General features: G+C 54.0%; 1 protein-coding gene across 2 annotated transcripts in view; it reads left to right on the top strand.

Annotated features, from left to right (window-relative positions):
* The window catches only part of Rxra (retinoid X receptor alpha), a 195,246-nt gene that overhangs the window by 156,670 nt on the left and 25,819 nt on the right, over positions 1-12,757 (top strand). For both annotated transcript variants that reach the window (XM_052723429.1, XM_052723428.1), the window contains exon 2: positions 12,140-12,405. In XM_052723429.1, the coding sequence (XP_052579389.1) occupies positions 12,196-12,405 (210 nt within the window). In that variant the 5' untranslated portion in view covers positions 12,140-12,195. The remainder of the gene's footprint in view (positions 1-12,139; positions 12,406-12,757) is intronic.

The raw sequence follows: 12,757 nt of genomic DNA, 5'->3' as shown, positions 1-12,757 counted from the left end.
GGGGTCAATAGGCTCTGAGCCAGGGCCTCTTAGTCTCTCAGTGTGTCTGGCATTCTTGACTTACTCATGTTGTTCTCCTGCTTCTGGGTAGGGGAGGGGCTTGGGCATGTCACCCCTGGCCTAGTGAGATGACACTTGATTGTCCTCTGTCACATTCAAGTGATGCCGAGGGCTTCCTGGGGTGGGTGGGCTGTGATCTTCCCACATGTGGGCTTGGGGGATGAGTGGCCTTGAAGCTTTAGAAGGCAGTTTCCAGGACCCTTTCCCTTCTTGCCAGGTGCTAAAATGGTGTTCCCTATTCTGCCCAAGTGGGGCCTGATGGTGCCTCTTTTGGCTCCTAGGCTGTAACTGTGGCCTCCCTCCCCATTTCATAAAACTGGGTTTTCCACATCGAGCTCAGCCCTCAGAAGATACTTGGTCACGCAGGTGTCTTGGCCTGTCCCGTCCTTGAGAGTGCCATGTTGGTACCCTGGGCCTATTGTGCATGGTCCAGCCTGCTCCCCTCCCTTTCCCTCTGGGTATTCTTTTTTTTTTTTCTTCGGTTTTTTGAGACAGGGTTTCTCTGTGTAGCTTTGCACCTTTCCTGGAACTCACTTGGTAGTCCAGGCCTCAAACTCAAAGAGATCCGCCTGGCTCTGCCTCCCAAGTGCTGGGATTAAAGGCGTGCGCCACCGGTATTCTTACTGCATGGTATCCATGCTTTGTGGTAGAAATGCCATTTCTTCCGGTGCCCCTCCCCTGACACTGGCTCCAGCCTCAGTCGCCCTGAGGGTCCCTTGGGGAGCAGACCAGGAAGGGGGTTAGGCAGGGTCAGTCCCCCTTTCTCAGAGGGGCCAAGGTTTTGGTGTTGGGGTTTGTGGAGCATCGTGGGTAGCTCTGGTGGCAGCAGAGTAGACCATTGCCATCCTCTCTAGTTAACTAGTGGAGAGGTGGTAGTGGATAAGGTATGCTGATCCGGGCTTAGCCTAGCTAGGGCTGGATCTGCCGTGTGGCCATCACTGGCTCTCACCTGTACAGAAGGGATAGAAAGCTATCCTAGGTGCCACCTGGATGGAGGTTTTAGTCCTCAGAGTGCTGAGTGGCTGTCCTGCGGCCTGTCATTCATTCCATCCCCTGTCCCTGAGGCCCTTCTATGCTGGTGGCTGACTGCACACCCACCCCTCTCAGGTTCTGGGGCATGGGCTACAGCACACAATGCTCTCTCTCTCTCTCCTCTCTCTCTCTCTCTCTCTCTCTCTCTCTCTCTCTCTCTCTCTCTCTCTCTCCCTCTCTCTCCTCTCTCTCTCAAGAATTTATTAATTTTTATTTTATGTGCATTGGTATTTTGCCTGAATATATGTCTGAGGGTGTGGGAACCCCTGGAACTGGAGTTACAGACAATTTTGAGCCACCATGTGGTTGCTGGGAATTGAACCCAGGTCCTCTGGAAGAGCAGCCAGTGCTCTTAACCACTGAGCCATCTCTCCAGCCCACTGCTTGTCTCTTATCCGTTCTTGAGCCACTGCAGCCCTGATAGGTGCCAGTTGGCAAGGTTGGGATACGAGGCTAGTGAGGGTCTCTTTTCTCAGCTTTAGGGAGTTTGTGAGTGATGACTGGGTGGGAGATCCTGTCCCCCCACTTGCCTGTTGTCACCTAGACACCAATCTCTCCCACTTGCTGGGGGCTGAGGAGAAAGTATAGACAGTTTGACCATATAGCCTGTGCGTAGAGAGCCACTGTGTTAACATTAACATTCTTGATAGGGTTCAACCTTATGGGCATTATAGGCCCCAGACATGGGATCTCAGCAGCTAGGGAGGTTTCTGGGGCTTAGCCTGGGGCCCCAGGCTGTGAGTGGCATATCTCCCATTGAGGCAGCCCTGTCATCCTGTGGATGAACATGGTAAGGGGGTCTCTGTTGGTTTCCATGAGCTATAGTGCAGGCTCTGTCCAATGTGGAGTCAGAGGCAGGGAGGTCTGTGGGTGGTGAGTGGGAAATTCTATTCCCACCCTGTCTCACAGATGAAATCCTGTCCCGTTGACAGAGACTCCAGCAGCCAGGCCCCTGTATTTGTTGGGTACTTGCATTGTATGCTCTGGTCAGTCACGAGGGCATGGGCAAGCCCCTGTCAAGGGGAAGATAAATGTGCTGGTGTGGTGTGCTGAGGAGTCACAAGGGCATGGGTGAGCCCCTGCTGAGGGGAGGATGCATGTGCCGATGTGGGCTGGGGCCTCTGGAGAGGCTTTGGGGAGCTTGACTTCCGACCCTGTGCCCAACAGATGCGCCACCCTCCAGGCTCAGCCCTGTTTGTCTATCATGTGGCATTGGACAGCCGCCCACTACACTACATCATAGTTATGTCTGGAAAATAGTGATGCTCAATGGGCGTGTGAGGATTTGGGGATGCCCCCAGAGAGGCACTCTTTGCCTGGGAGTATCTCCTCTGCCCTGACCATTCCAGAGTCCCCAGTGTCCCTGTCCCATGGAGCCCACTTCACTTCATGGTAGGTGGGTGGGACCTGGGTGGGTATGGACCAGGTCCCCTCCAAGTGTGATTTGAAACCAGTCAGGAATGTAAATGAAGATGAGGACTGTGGGGGAGGACAGGAAGCCCAGCTGGGGTTCCGTGGGTTCCACGACAGAGCTGCGGGCAGGTGGGTGATGGGACCTCTGAGCCACCAGGGGCGACATGGCTCAAATTGAAACAATCATTTCTCTTCCTGTTAAATAGAAACTGCCTTCGAGAGTCTGCAGCCTCAGGGCCCCCTCGCCCCCGCTACTGTGGGGCGGTTGGGGTTTTTCTTGAAGTCTCCCTCCTCTCCTCCCACCTACCCTTTTCTAAAGTCTGGGCAGGCACCACAGAATATTGGGGGTAGACAGACAAACAAACAGTTCAAGGGGACAGCCTGGAGGGGGGGCTTCAGTGTCCAGAAAGAAGGCCCTGCCTGGTCTTTGAGAGGTAAGCATTCTTCCAGGCTCCCAGGTTGGCATGACACCCCCCTACCTCCCCAGCCCAGGACGTCACGATTGGGATTTCAGGGCCTAAGCTGAGGGTAGTTTCTGTGGGGCTGAGTTGTCAGGAAACTGAACGCAGTCTGGCTGGCAGCTCCTGCTCTGGGCTTGGGAAGCCCCTGTCCTCCCAGAGCTGAGGCCTTGCCACAGGACAGGGCAGCAGGTTCTTCCTGGCGTGATGTTTCCACTAACCCACATGGCACCCTGCCAGCTTAGAGAGGCTGCCGGATGGGGACCCAAGCTGCCTGTGACTGTCACCACATGTGTCTCCATCACTCTGCAGTCTGTTTCTAAGGTGTTGACAGTCACCTGCCCTGTGTGAATGTGAAGAGACTTCTGTTATCAGTTTCTTGGGTACTACAGGGTGGGGAGGGCATCACACAGCTGTCAGCCTCTGCCGCCAGCTCCTCAGGGGCCCTGTCCCTCTCGTCACACCCTTCTGTGGCTTTTCTCTCACTGAAGCAGCCTGGCATGAGTGGGTTTGACTCCCACCCTTTGCCTGTTCCTGCCCCCGGCAGCACCTCTCGGGCTGCAGGACAGGAGGTTTGGCCTGGCTCTTGGGCAGCAGGCTGGGATAGACTGCCCGCTGTGCTCAGGGATGGGCTGGCCATTCATGGGTCCCTTGTTAGGGGTTGGAAGCCAATTCACAGGATTGTCTGGGGCCCTGGAGCTGCATGTTACCTGTTTCTGTGTTCTCCTGACTTTGAGCACTTGCTGGGGCAATCAGGCCATATTGCCCCACAGCCATCTCTGGAGTAGAGGAAGAAGGGTACTTTTCGGTACAATTAGGTGTCTCAGAGCTGTCTCAAGTTCCAGTCTGGGGTCCTGGTCCTGGCTAATGGACTCAGGACATTCTATAGTTACCCTGTGTGATGATAGTTATGTGGCCTACATTCCGGGGACGAGCGTCCATTAAGGCTTCTTCTCTCCTCAGTAGGTGAGAGGACAGTACCAAGGGCAGGAGCCTGGTGCCAGACAAAGCACCCTGGGATGGTACTCTTCACCCATAGCTAATGCCAGGGCCCTGTAGCAGCTCATCCCAGGCCTCTAAGGACAAGCCCACCTGAAGGCCCTCGCTAGAGACCACCTCTACAAGTGCTCATTTAGCTTTTCCAGAGAAACTATCTTGTCCTCAACTGAGCCACCTTGGACTCACAAGAGGAGGTAACAGCAAAGGAGCCAGAAATTGGGGCTGTCTGTGTACAATGCTCGGGCAGGAGGTGTCTGCAGCAGGCACTAGTTAGTACCTGATGAGCCTGAGGCTTGAGCAGCTAGGAGTCTTCTCTCTGCTGCCCCCTAGTTGTACTCAGGCGAAGGGAAAGTGTCATGCAGCCAGAGGCTGGAGGGAGTCCAGCCATACTCATCCAGCTACCTGGTCTCAGTGTACCCTCCTTTCACCTCCCCACTACTCCATGGAGGGTGGACGAGCACATCTCTAAGTCATGAAGAGTTTGGGAATGGAGACAGACCTGGTGGTTTGGGCAGGACTTCCCTGGGTGATGTGCATCTCAGCAACTGGGCATCCTAGACAGTGACCACCATCGTTGGCCCAGAGGGTGATAATACTGATTGGCACGAATCGGGCCAGAGGTGGGAAGCCTTGTGCAACAGCCCTGTGGCTGTGGGCTTCAGGAAGAGTTGGCATGGAGGGTAACCTCCTGTCAACACCTTGGCCCTCATGCCTGAGTATACTGGTATCTTCACTTCTCAACACTTAATTGAATGCTGCCTGGCACAGTCACAGGCTGGACATTGGAGGGGTGGCTCCTCCTTACCACCTTGTCTTTCTGGCTGTGCTTCCCACTTCCCTTACTGTCACCACCAGGTCCAACCATAGTGCCACCCAGGGCTGTATGGGAAGTAGCTGTTAGTCTAGGTACTATTTCCTATTCCTCCTGTGCCCGTCCCTGGCCAGCCCCAAACTTGCTGGGTATGGTCAAGAGAACCCAAAGTACCATTATCTTTGCCACTTGCAGAATTCATCAGCCCCTTTGGGCTCTAACCTACATCTGTACAATGGAATAGAGCAAGGTGTAAAGCAAGATGTCCCGTCAGGTGATAGTGATGATAATGATGCTGATGGTGTAGTGATGATCATATTGGTGGTGGTGGTGATGGTGATGATGATTATTTGGTGTTGATGGTGATGATGATGATGGAAGTGTTGGTGGTAATGGTGATGATGATGATGATGATAATATTGATGATGATGATGATGGCAGTTGATGGTGATGATGGTGGTGTTGGTGTTGATAATGGTGATGATGATGGTGGTGGTGGTGGTGGTGATGGTAGCGATGTTGTTAATGATGGTGGTGATTGTGATATTGATGGTGATGATACTGTTGGTGATGTTGATGTTGATTGTGATGGTGGCGGTGATGATGGTGATGACAATGTTGATGTTGAAGGTGATGATGTTTGATGCCGACATTGGTTATGGTGATTGCAATATTGATGTTGATGGTGGTGGTGGTGGTGATGTTGATTATATTAATGCTGATGAACTGATAGTAATGATGGTGGTGATGGTAATTTTGATGATGGTGATGATACTGAGGTGGCAATCATTGGTGCATCTTGAGGCCTTCACAGCCATCCTCCTTGAGCTTTAGTGGATATTGTTTCCCATGCTTACACCCTTTAGGCCTTGGTGATCCCATCTCTGTGAAGATCATTGCAGTGGTATACTGTACCCTAGGGATTAAGAGTTTGGTCAGGACAGTGGGATCTTGGGTTGATATACCTGATTGAAGTTCAGAGAAGGTCAAGGGAGGGGACAACCCTTCCTTGAAGTCCTTTTAGAGGCTCTTGTTGAGTGCTCTGTAGATCTGGCTTGTAGATCCTGTCTTTGCCTTTGTGTCTATTCCTGATGACAGACTGTACAGCCAATCTTCTCCACATGCCTCCCTTAGGGACAGAGGCCTTGAATAATACCCCAGGCCTTCACCTTCTCTTCATACCTCCTTACTACCCCGCGTTCTGAGCTAGTTCATTGGGGAAGCTGCAGTCTCCACCATCAAGGCCTCCTGGGCAAGGAGGGTAGGCGGTGGTGGAAGGTGAGGTCAAGGAGGGAGAGCTCAGTGTGTGACAACTCCTAAGACAAGATACTTTTATGGCTAGTGACCATAGAGGTTGGTTTTGACGCCCAGAGTCTCGGAGGCCCTCTGGGTCAGGTGAACTTAGAGGTTGGAGTGGAGCTCACAGGAGTAATGTATCCAATACCGCAAACTGGTCTGGTTCTCCTGAGCTGATTATAGGCCTGTATACTCCAGGCTCTCAGAGAATCGTCCATCTCTTTCTGAGCACAGCCTTCTGTGTCCCTCCTCCCCACTCCATCCTTACCTCTTTGCTCGTGGCCTGGCGCTTAGCTGCAGGGACAAATATTCGTCTCTTGGGATCATGGCTAGCCCTCCCTCTGGGCCTCTAGGGCATCTCTAATGGGCTAAGGAAGGTTAGATGGGGCAGGGTCAGGAAGTTAGCTTTGGACTGGTCAACCCTTCTCTCTGGGACATGTAGGGATAAAGCCCAGATGGTGCCCTGGGTTTGCAGCCCATGGTTACTTCCTGTGGTTACCCATGGGTGGTAGGGGTGAAGGAGACACGTGCCTGGTTCACTGTGCCTTTGTTCGCCCCTCGCGGCTGCTTCTCTCAGGGTTTGGTGGGCCAGGGCCATTGCGGCCTCAGAACAGGGATCTGCTGCATTCTGGCCCCTGTGGGCTGACAGACATTCTTGGTCTAGGTCTCTGAAAACTACTGGGTCACTCCTGACCAGTTGAGCTCTCTACTTGAGAGGCCCCTGTTTTGACCTGTCTATGCTGGTCCTCTGGGATCGCGGAGTATGGGTGTAATCAGTCTCACTTTTTCTGACCACCCAGGAGGGTCTAGCCGGCCTGGGCCTTCCTCATAGGAGGCTGAGATATTGGCTGGGGTTTTTGAGAGAAGGGCAGGGTGACCCCAGAACAGGACCCTAGTTCAATAAGCTGGTGCTCTGAGAGGAGATAGTGAATGAGCCAAACTCACAGCTGGAGGTGACCACCGAGGAGTCCTTCCTCAGGGAGTGGGAGTCAGGCTTGTAGTTGAGCTGGATAAACAGGGCTGCTGGATTCTCTCTGGGCTGGCACAGAAGCCTCAAGCCATTTTACAGAGAAAGGAACTGAGATTCAACAATACTGAGGGGTCCCTGTGGCCTCAAGTGTGGGCCCTTTCTCACCATGGTTAGCATTGGCCAGTGGGACATTTATCTTCCTGTCCTACCAGTGCCTGAAGCCGCCCCCTCCCACCCTTTGGGGCCTGTGGCTGCCTTCCTTCTCCCTCCTGCTCTGACCACCCTTGGCCTGCCTCAAACCCTGGCGCCATGGTCCCTGCCACATTCCCATTGCTGTCCTCCAGGGCCACCACTTCTTCCTCTCAGGGCTTCAAGGGAAGTAGTACTTCCGGAAGGTGGAGGCTGGAGGTGGGCAGCCCAGGAAGCTCTGAGGACCCATGAGCTACCCACTGCAAAGTTTCAGTTCCGGGGGGGTGTCCCCAGGCGGAGACAAGGGCACTGTGCTTAGAACGTGACAGCCGTCCTGGTGCTAGTTCACTGTGTGGCTGCACGTTGGCTGCATGCTGGCTATCCTCCTCAGGCCCCTCCTTGGTGGCCCCAGAGTATGCATTTCCCATATGCTCTCCTTTGGACCCATCTGCCCTCCCTTCCCGGCTCTAGATGGAGCAACCACATGGTCCACTTCTGTTTACCCAGACGCATGGCCTGCTTAGATCCTGCTGTGCCAAAGGGCTGTGGATGATTGAGTTCCCCTCTCCAGGAGCTGGGGTTCCCTGGCTACCTTGGGGGGGGGCTGTAGGGCTCACCCCACCCCAGCTGCAGTGAGCTGGCATTTCCTGCACCCTGCCTGCCAATCAGGGGCTGGAAGGGAGTTGGTGAGGGGTTCCCTGGGCTTCCTGCTGTGGGGTCCTGCTGCTGGCAGGCACCCTGCAGACACTGTATGGTATAGAAACTCTGGTGGGAGTGGTACTCCTCAAAGTTTGCATATGACCTCACTAGTGCCCGGCGTCTTGGAGTCACCAGAGCTGTTGCCAGGCATTCAGTATTCTGAGGTCTAGGGAACTGCCCTGGGTTCTGGGCTGGGGATAGTCCATCTCTGCTCTGTGTTGGTTTGCTGTTTAACCTCCCAGCATTCACACTGTGGTCAGTTGTGTACCAGGGGAGTGCTCTGTGCTCCCTCTTCCCAGCCCCTTCCTGGATTGCAGTGCCAGCTGCCCGGGATGTGTGTGAGATGATGGGCAGCCTCCCTGCAAAGATAGCCTGTCTACTCTGTCTGTCCTTGAGGCACATGTGGGCCCCCTGGCTACACTCCTTCCCCAGGGTCCCTGGCTGTGTTGGTAGTAGTCCTGCAGAGGTATCTTGGGATGTGGGATTATGTATGGGATCCTTGCGCCTCAGAATCTGAGGTTTTGGGGTTCTGTGATTCAGCTTCCTCTCAGTCATGTTCCTAAGGCTTCTCTGTGACTTCATGGGCAGAAAGTACTGTAATCCCCAGGTCTGAAGTGGACATATTGTAGCCCTAGACCCCATCTCACAAGCCTTGGTGCTGGAGGGGTGTGGAGATTTTCCTAAGCAGTGGAGTTGACCCGTGCTAATATCCCTGCAAGTCCAAAGGGAGGCTGTCGGAATTGTGCCTTATGGGGGCCATGGCTAAACGGGGTGGTGACCGCTAAGTGTCAGACAAGGCAGAGCACGCACATAGCACACACGAACATATATACACATACATGGCATATGTGCACATGGCTTGCACACATACAAGGATGAGCGGGCGTTTCTTGCTCATTCTCTTCCTGGTTAGAAAGTTTCTCCCTCCAGAAGGATCCAGAAAACACACCCAGTCCATTGTCACCCAGGCTCCGGGAAGGTGTCTACAGTGGACATTCTTTGTAAACAGGAAGCCCTGGGGTGGGGGCCTGGGGCAGTGGGGACCTGCCAAGGTAGGCATTGCTCTGGTGGCGGCCCCCTCCACACTGGAGCTCTAGGGACTTACGGTCTGCTTGGAGCAACTATAGGACAGGACTCGTGGCCAGGGACCATCAGCCTGCAGGCTGGGGAAGGGCGGGGGGAGGGGTGCCTAAGGGAACCTTCACACAGGGACAGCCACATTCCCAGACTGGAGACTTGGCTCTTGCTCGCACTTGTCTCCTCTTCTTCCTGAAGTCTATCCATATGCCACCTTGGCCGGTTTTCTCCTCCATTGGTGTGGCTCGCCTCCTTGGCAGTGTCCAACATGAGCCAGGTATGGGTGGTACCTTGAAGGGCCAGAGGAGCTTCGGGGTACAGCCGATGCCCGGCAGCCTTACAGCCTGCCTCCCTCTCCCTCCTTCCTTCATTCTCGCCTTCCTGCTGAAGCTTTCTCCTGCTGCTCCCATAACAAAACCCACAGCCAGAGGAGCAGCTCAGGCTATGGCATTTTACAGAGACCTGGTTCTGGTTGTAGCCTGAGCCTCCCACCCCAGCTGTTCCCTGTGGCTGCGAGGATCACTCCTTGGCTCCCCTGGGCAGAAACACTCTCATGTGAACATGGCCAGTTTTTCCTGGTGTCTGGGGACAACTGGCTCATAAGAGCCACCCTCAGGGTAGTGTGACAAGCTGCCCCAGACCTCATCACACCTGTTGCCCAAGGCCTCCCCATGAACAGGGGGTGCAAAGAGCCTTGAGGAGTCTGAGGGATTTCTCTTCTGGTCATGCACTCATCTTGTTCTCAAAGGCCAGGAAAAGCGGGCCTTCCCTAGTCCAGCCCAGCTCCCCCTGGGTACCCACAGCATTATCCAGTCTTCTCTGGGATGTCTGCAGAAAGTAGCTGTGCTCAAAGTCAGCAAGATGGAGCTCTCAAATGGGCTAAAAGGGGGTCCAATGAGAGCTTAGCCTGGTGGTATGCAGGTCTCACAGTCCAGGGACCTCAGAAGACAAAACAGGCAGGGAAGGGGAGAGCTGGCCCTGCTTTCCTCATCTGGAGGAGGGGAGGAGAGGCCGGGCTGTGATGGGCCAGCCCAGTGGCCTCCAGGTATCCCAGCGTGTGGAAATGGTCATGGTGGCCTGGCCTAGGGGCAGCTGCAGATTGTAGTACGTTTACCTTTGGGCAGTTCTTATCCACGAACCTTTTTAGGTTCTTCTTCTGTCATAGGTAGGAGGTGGTGGCTTTTCTGACAGGGTCACAAGGATTCAATTGACGTCAAAGGAACAAAGGCATTCCAGGCTCGTGTAAGCAATTAGATTTTGTATTTGTTCCTTTTAGACACATTCTCCTGCTTGGCTGCCTCCCTTCCTCGTGGAGCTCCTCCCCATTCCATACGGAGTTGAATGGTCTATAGAGCCGGTCCATAGTTCCCATCTTGTCAGTAGATGCTACTGCCTCCTGGTTCTGGGATTAGGTTTTTTCCTTTATTTTTACTTTTTGTGTTCTGGGTGTTTTACCTGTGTGTGTGTAAGTGTGTACTATCATGCAGTCCCCATGGAGGCCAGTAGAAGGCATCAGATTCCCTGGAACTGGAGTTACAGACAGTTGCAAGCCACCATGTGGGTGCTGGGAACCAAACCCTTGTTCTCTAGAAGAGCAGCAAGTGCTCTTAACACTGAGCCATCTCTGTAGCCTTTTGTTTTTGAGACAGGGTCTCACTTTGTAGATCAGGCTTGTCTCGAACTCACAGAGGTCTTCCTGCCTATGCCTCCCTAGTGCTGGGATTAAAGACATATTACCACCCTACACAGCTAGTTCTGGATTTCTTAAATTTGCTTTTTTTTTTTTTAGTTCAACGAGCTGGTTTGTTCCCAGTTTTGTGAATGACAAGAGTTTCTGGCTGGTCATTTGCTGATGGAATTGGTCCCTTTTGTCAGTTGGGGTAGTCATGGTAGCCAGATTGCCTCCCCATAGTGGACCTGGTCACAGTGGGGCCTTCTTACTGCATCCTCCTCTTGAGGGGAAGCAGGGAAGAAGTCCCTGGAGTCTTTGGGATGGATATAGGTTAGACTTCTCTCTGAAGGGCTGGTCCTGCTGGCAAGGCCTCTGTACCACTCCTGGCTTGGAATTGGCATTGGTACAGCTACTGGGATCACCCTTACTGTGCTAGTCATCAGGTTCAGAATGGGAGCATGGGCTTTGGCCAGAGTCAAGTCTGGTCTAAGAGTCATATCCAGAGTGCCAGTGTTGTCTTAAGACTGGTATCCTCCAGTGTCTGCTTAGCTCACATGCCAAGACATGGCCAGGATGAGTGAGGTTCAGAATGGCGAGGTCTTTCCAGGGTGCCGAGGAGTGCAACCAGCCTGTATCCCCTACCTGGGATGTGCTAGTCACTCACTTCACATGTCCGCAGTTCTTCTTGACTTATTAGAGAAGCAAGTGCCGTGGCAGTGAGGTGGCAGGGAAGGTCGGGACTGTTCTACAAATGAGAGGAGAGGAGGGAGGGAGGGAAGGGAGGGAAGGGAGGGTGTGGGGGGCTTTCTCAGAGCATCCGCCTTGGAGGGGCAGGCAGCTCCCAACATGGCATGCATCTCTGCCCTGTGCAGGCTCCTCACTGCCTTCTTCATGGCCTGCCAAGTCTGTGGGCAATAGATTGGACACCTGGGAACCTCCCCAGCCTCTAGAGTGGGGGAGGCCTGATTAAGATTTTTCTCATGTTTGAAACCCTGCATGAAAGGTTGGCATGTGGGAGGTCCCAGACCCAGCCCTGCTCTGTGGGTTGCCAGTCTCATGCTTGGCATACCCCCAGACCCTCCACAAGGCCACCTGGAAGCTCCTCACCCACATGGGAAGTGCTAGTGCCTTCCCTTCCTCTGGAGTCTGGGCTGTCCTGCTGTGGTACCCACAAGTCCAGGTCATATGGCCTAGAGGGTAGGGTCACAGACGTCAGAGCTTGCAGTGCTGGGCCTGGTTCTGCATAGGTAGCTGTGAGAACCCCAGAGAGTGTAAGATAACAATGGTACCTACTGGGGGCCTCCAAAGATGGTCTAGCTCTTGCAGTATGGCAGAGAAGTCCTGACACCCTGGCTTGACCTTGAGCACAAGGGGTTGCCTGTGGCTTGAGCGAGTGGGAGTAGGCAGTTGTCAGGTCCTAGAGACTGCTCTGACCCTCCTCCTTGCCAATTCTTGTCTTGCAGACTTCTCCACCCAGGTGAACTCTTCATCCCTCAGCTCTCCAACGGGTCGAGGCTCCATGGCTGCACCCTCGCTGCACCCGTCCCTGGGTCCAGGAATTGGCTCTCCACTGGGCTCCCCTGGGCAGCTGCACTCACCTATCAGCACCCTGAGCTCTCCCATCAATGGCATGGGTCCACCCTTCTCTGTCATCAGCTCCCCTATGGGCCCGCACTCCATGTCGGTACCCACCACACCCACCCTGGGCTTCGGGACTGGTAGCCCCCAGGTGAGTGCTGGGCTGAGCTTTGGGGGAGATGGGACAGCAAGTGGGAACTTGATCTGTTGGCTGTGAACCTGTGGGTCAGAGCTGTCATTTTGACTTTTCTTTATGAAAGTGGACCGCAGAGCAAGCCTCAGAGCATCATCATGCTGGTGGTGAGTGGGCTAAGACTCACCCTGTCTGACCCAACTGGCCTCTGTAGCTCTGTCAATTGAAATTTCTTACAGTTGGTCTTCATCTCCCACTGGATCCTGTCCCCACGATTGTGGAACTCTGGGGTACCTGCTTTCTCAGGCTTAGGCCCGTCTTCCAGGGATCCCTGAGGTCTCATAGGTTCCTCTACCCAGGCCATTAGGCT

The sequence above is a fragment of the Peromyscus californicus genome, unplaced genomic scaffold (assembly GCF_007827085.1).
Source record: "Peromyscus californicus insignis strain IS unplaced genomic scaffold, ASM782708v3 Scaffold_7__1_contigs__length_154581171, whole genome shotgun sequence".
Classification (NCBI taxonomy): domain Eukaryota; kingdom Metazoa; phylum Chordata; class Mammalia; order Rodentia; family Cricetidae; genus Peromyscus; species Peromyscus californicus.
Note: the sequence above shows the minus strand (reverse complement) of the source record. Positions and strands in the feature narration are given on the sequence as shown.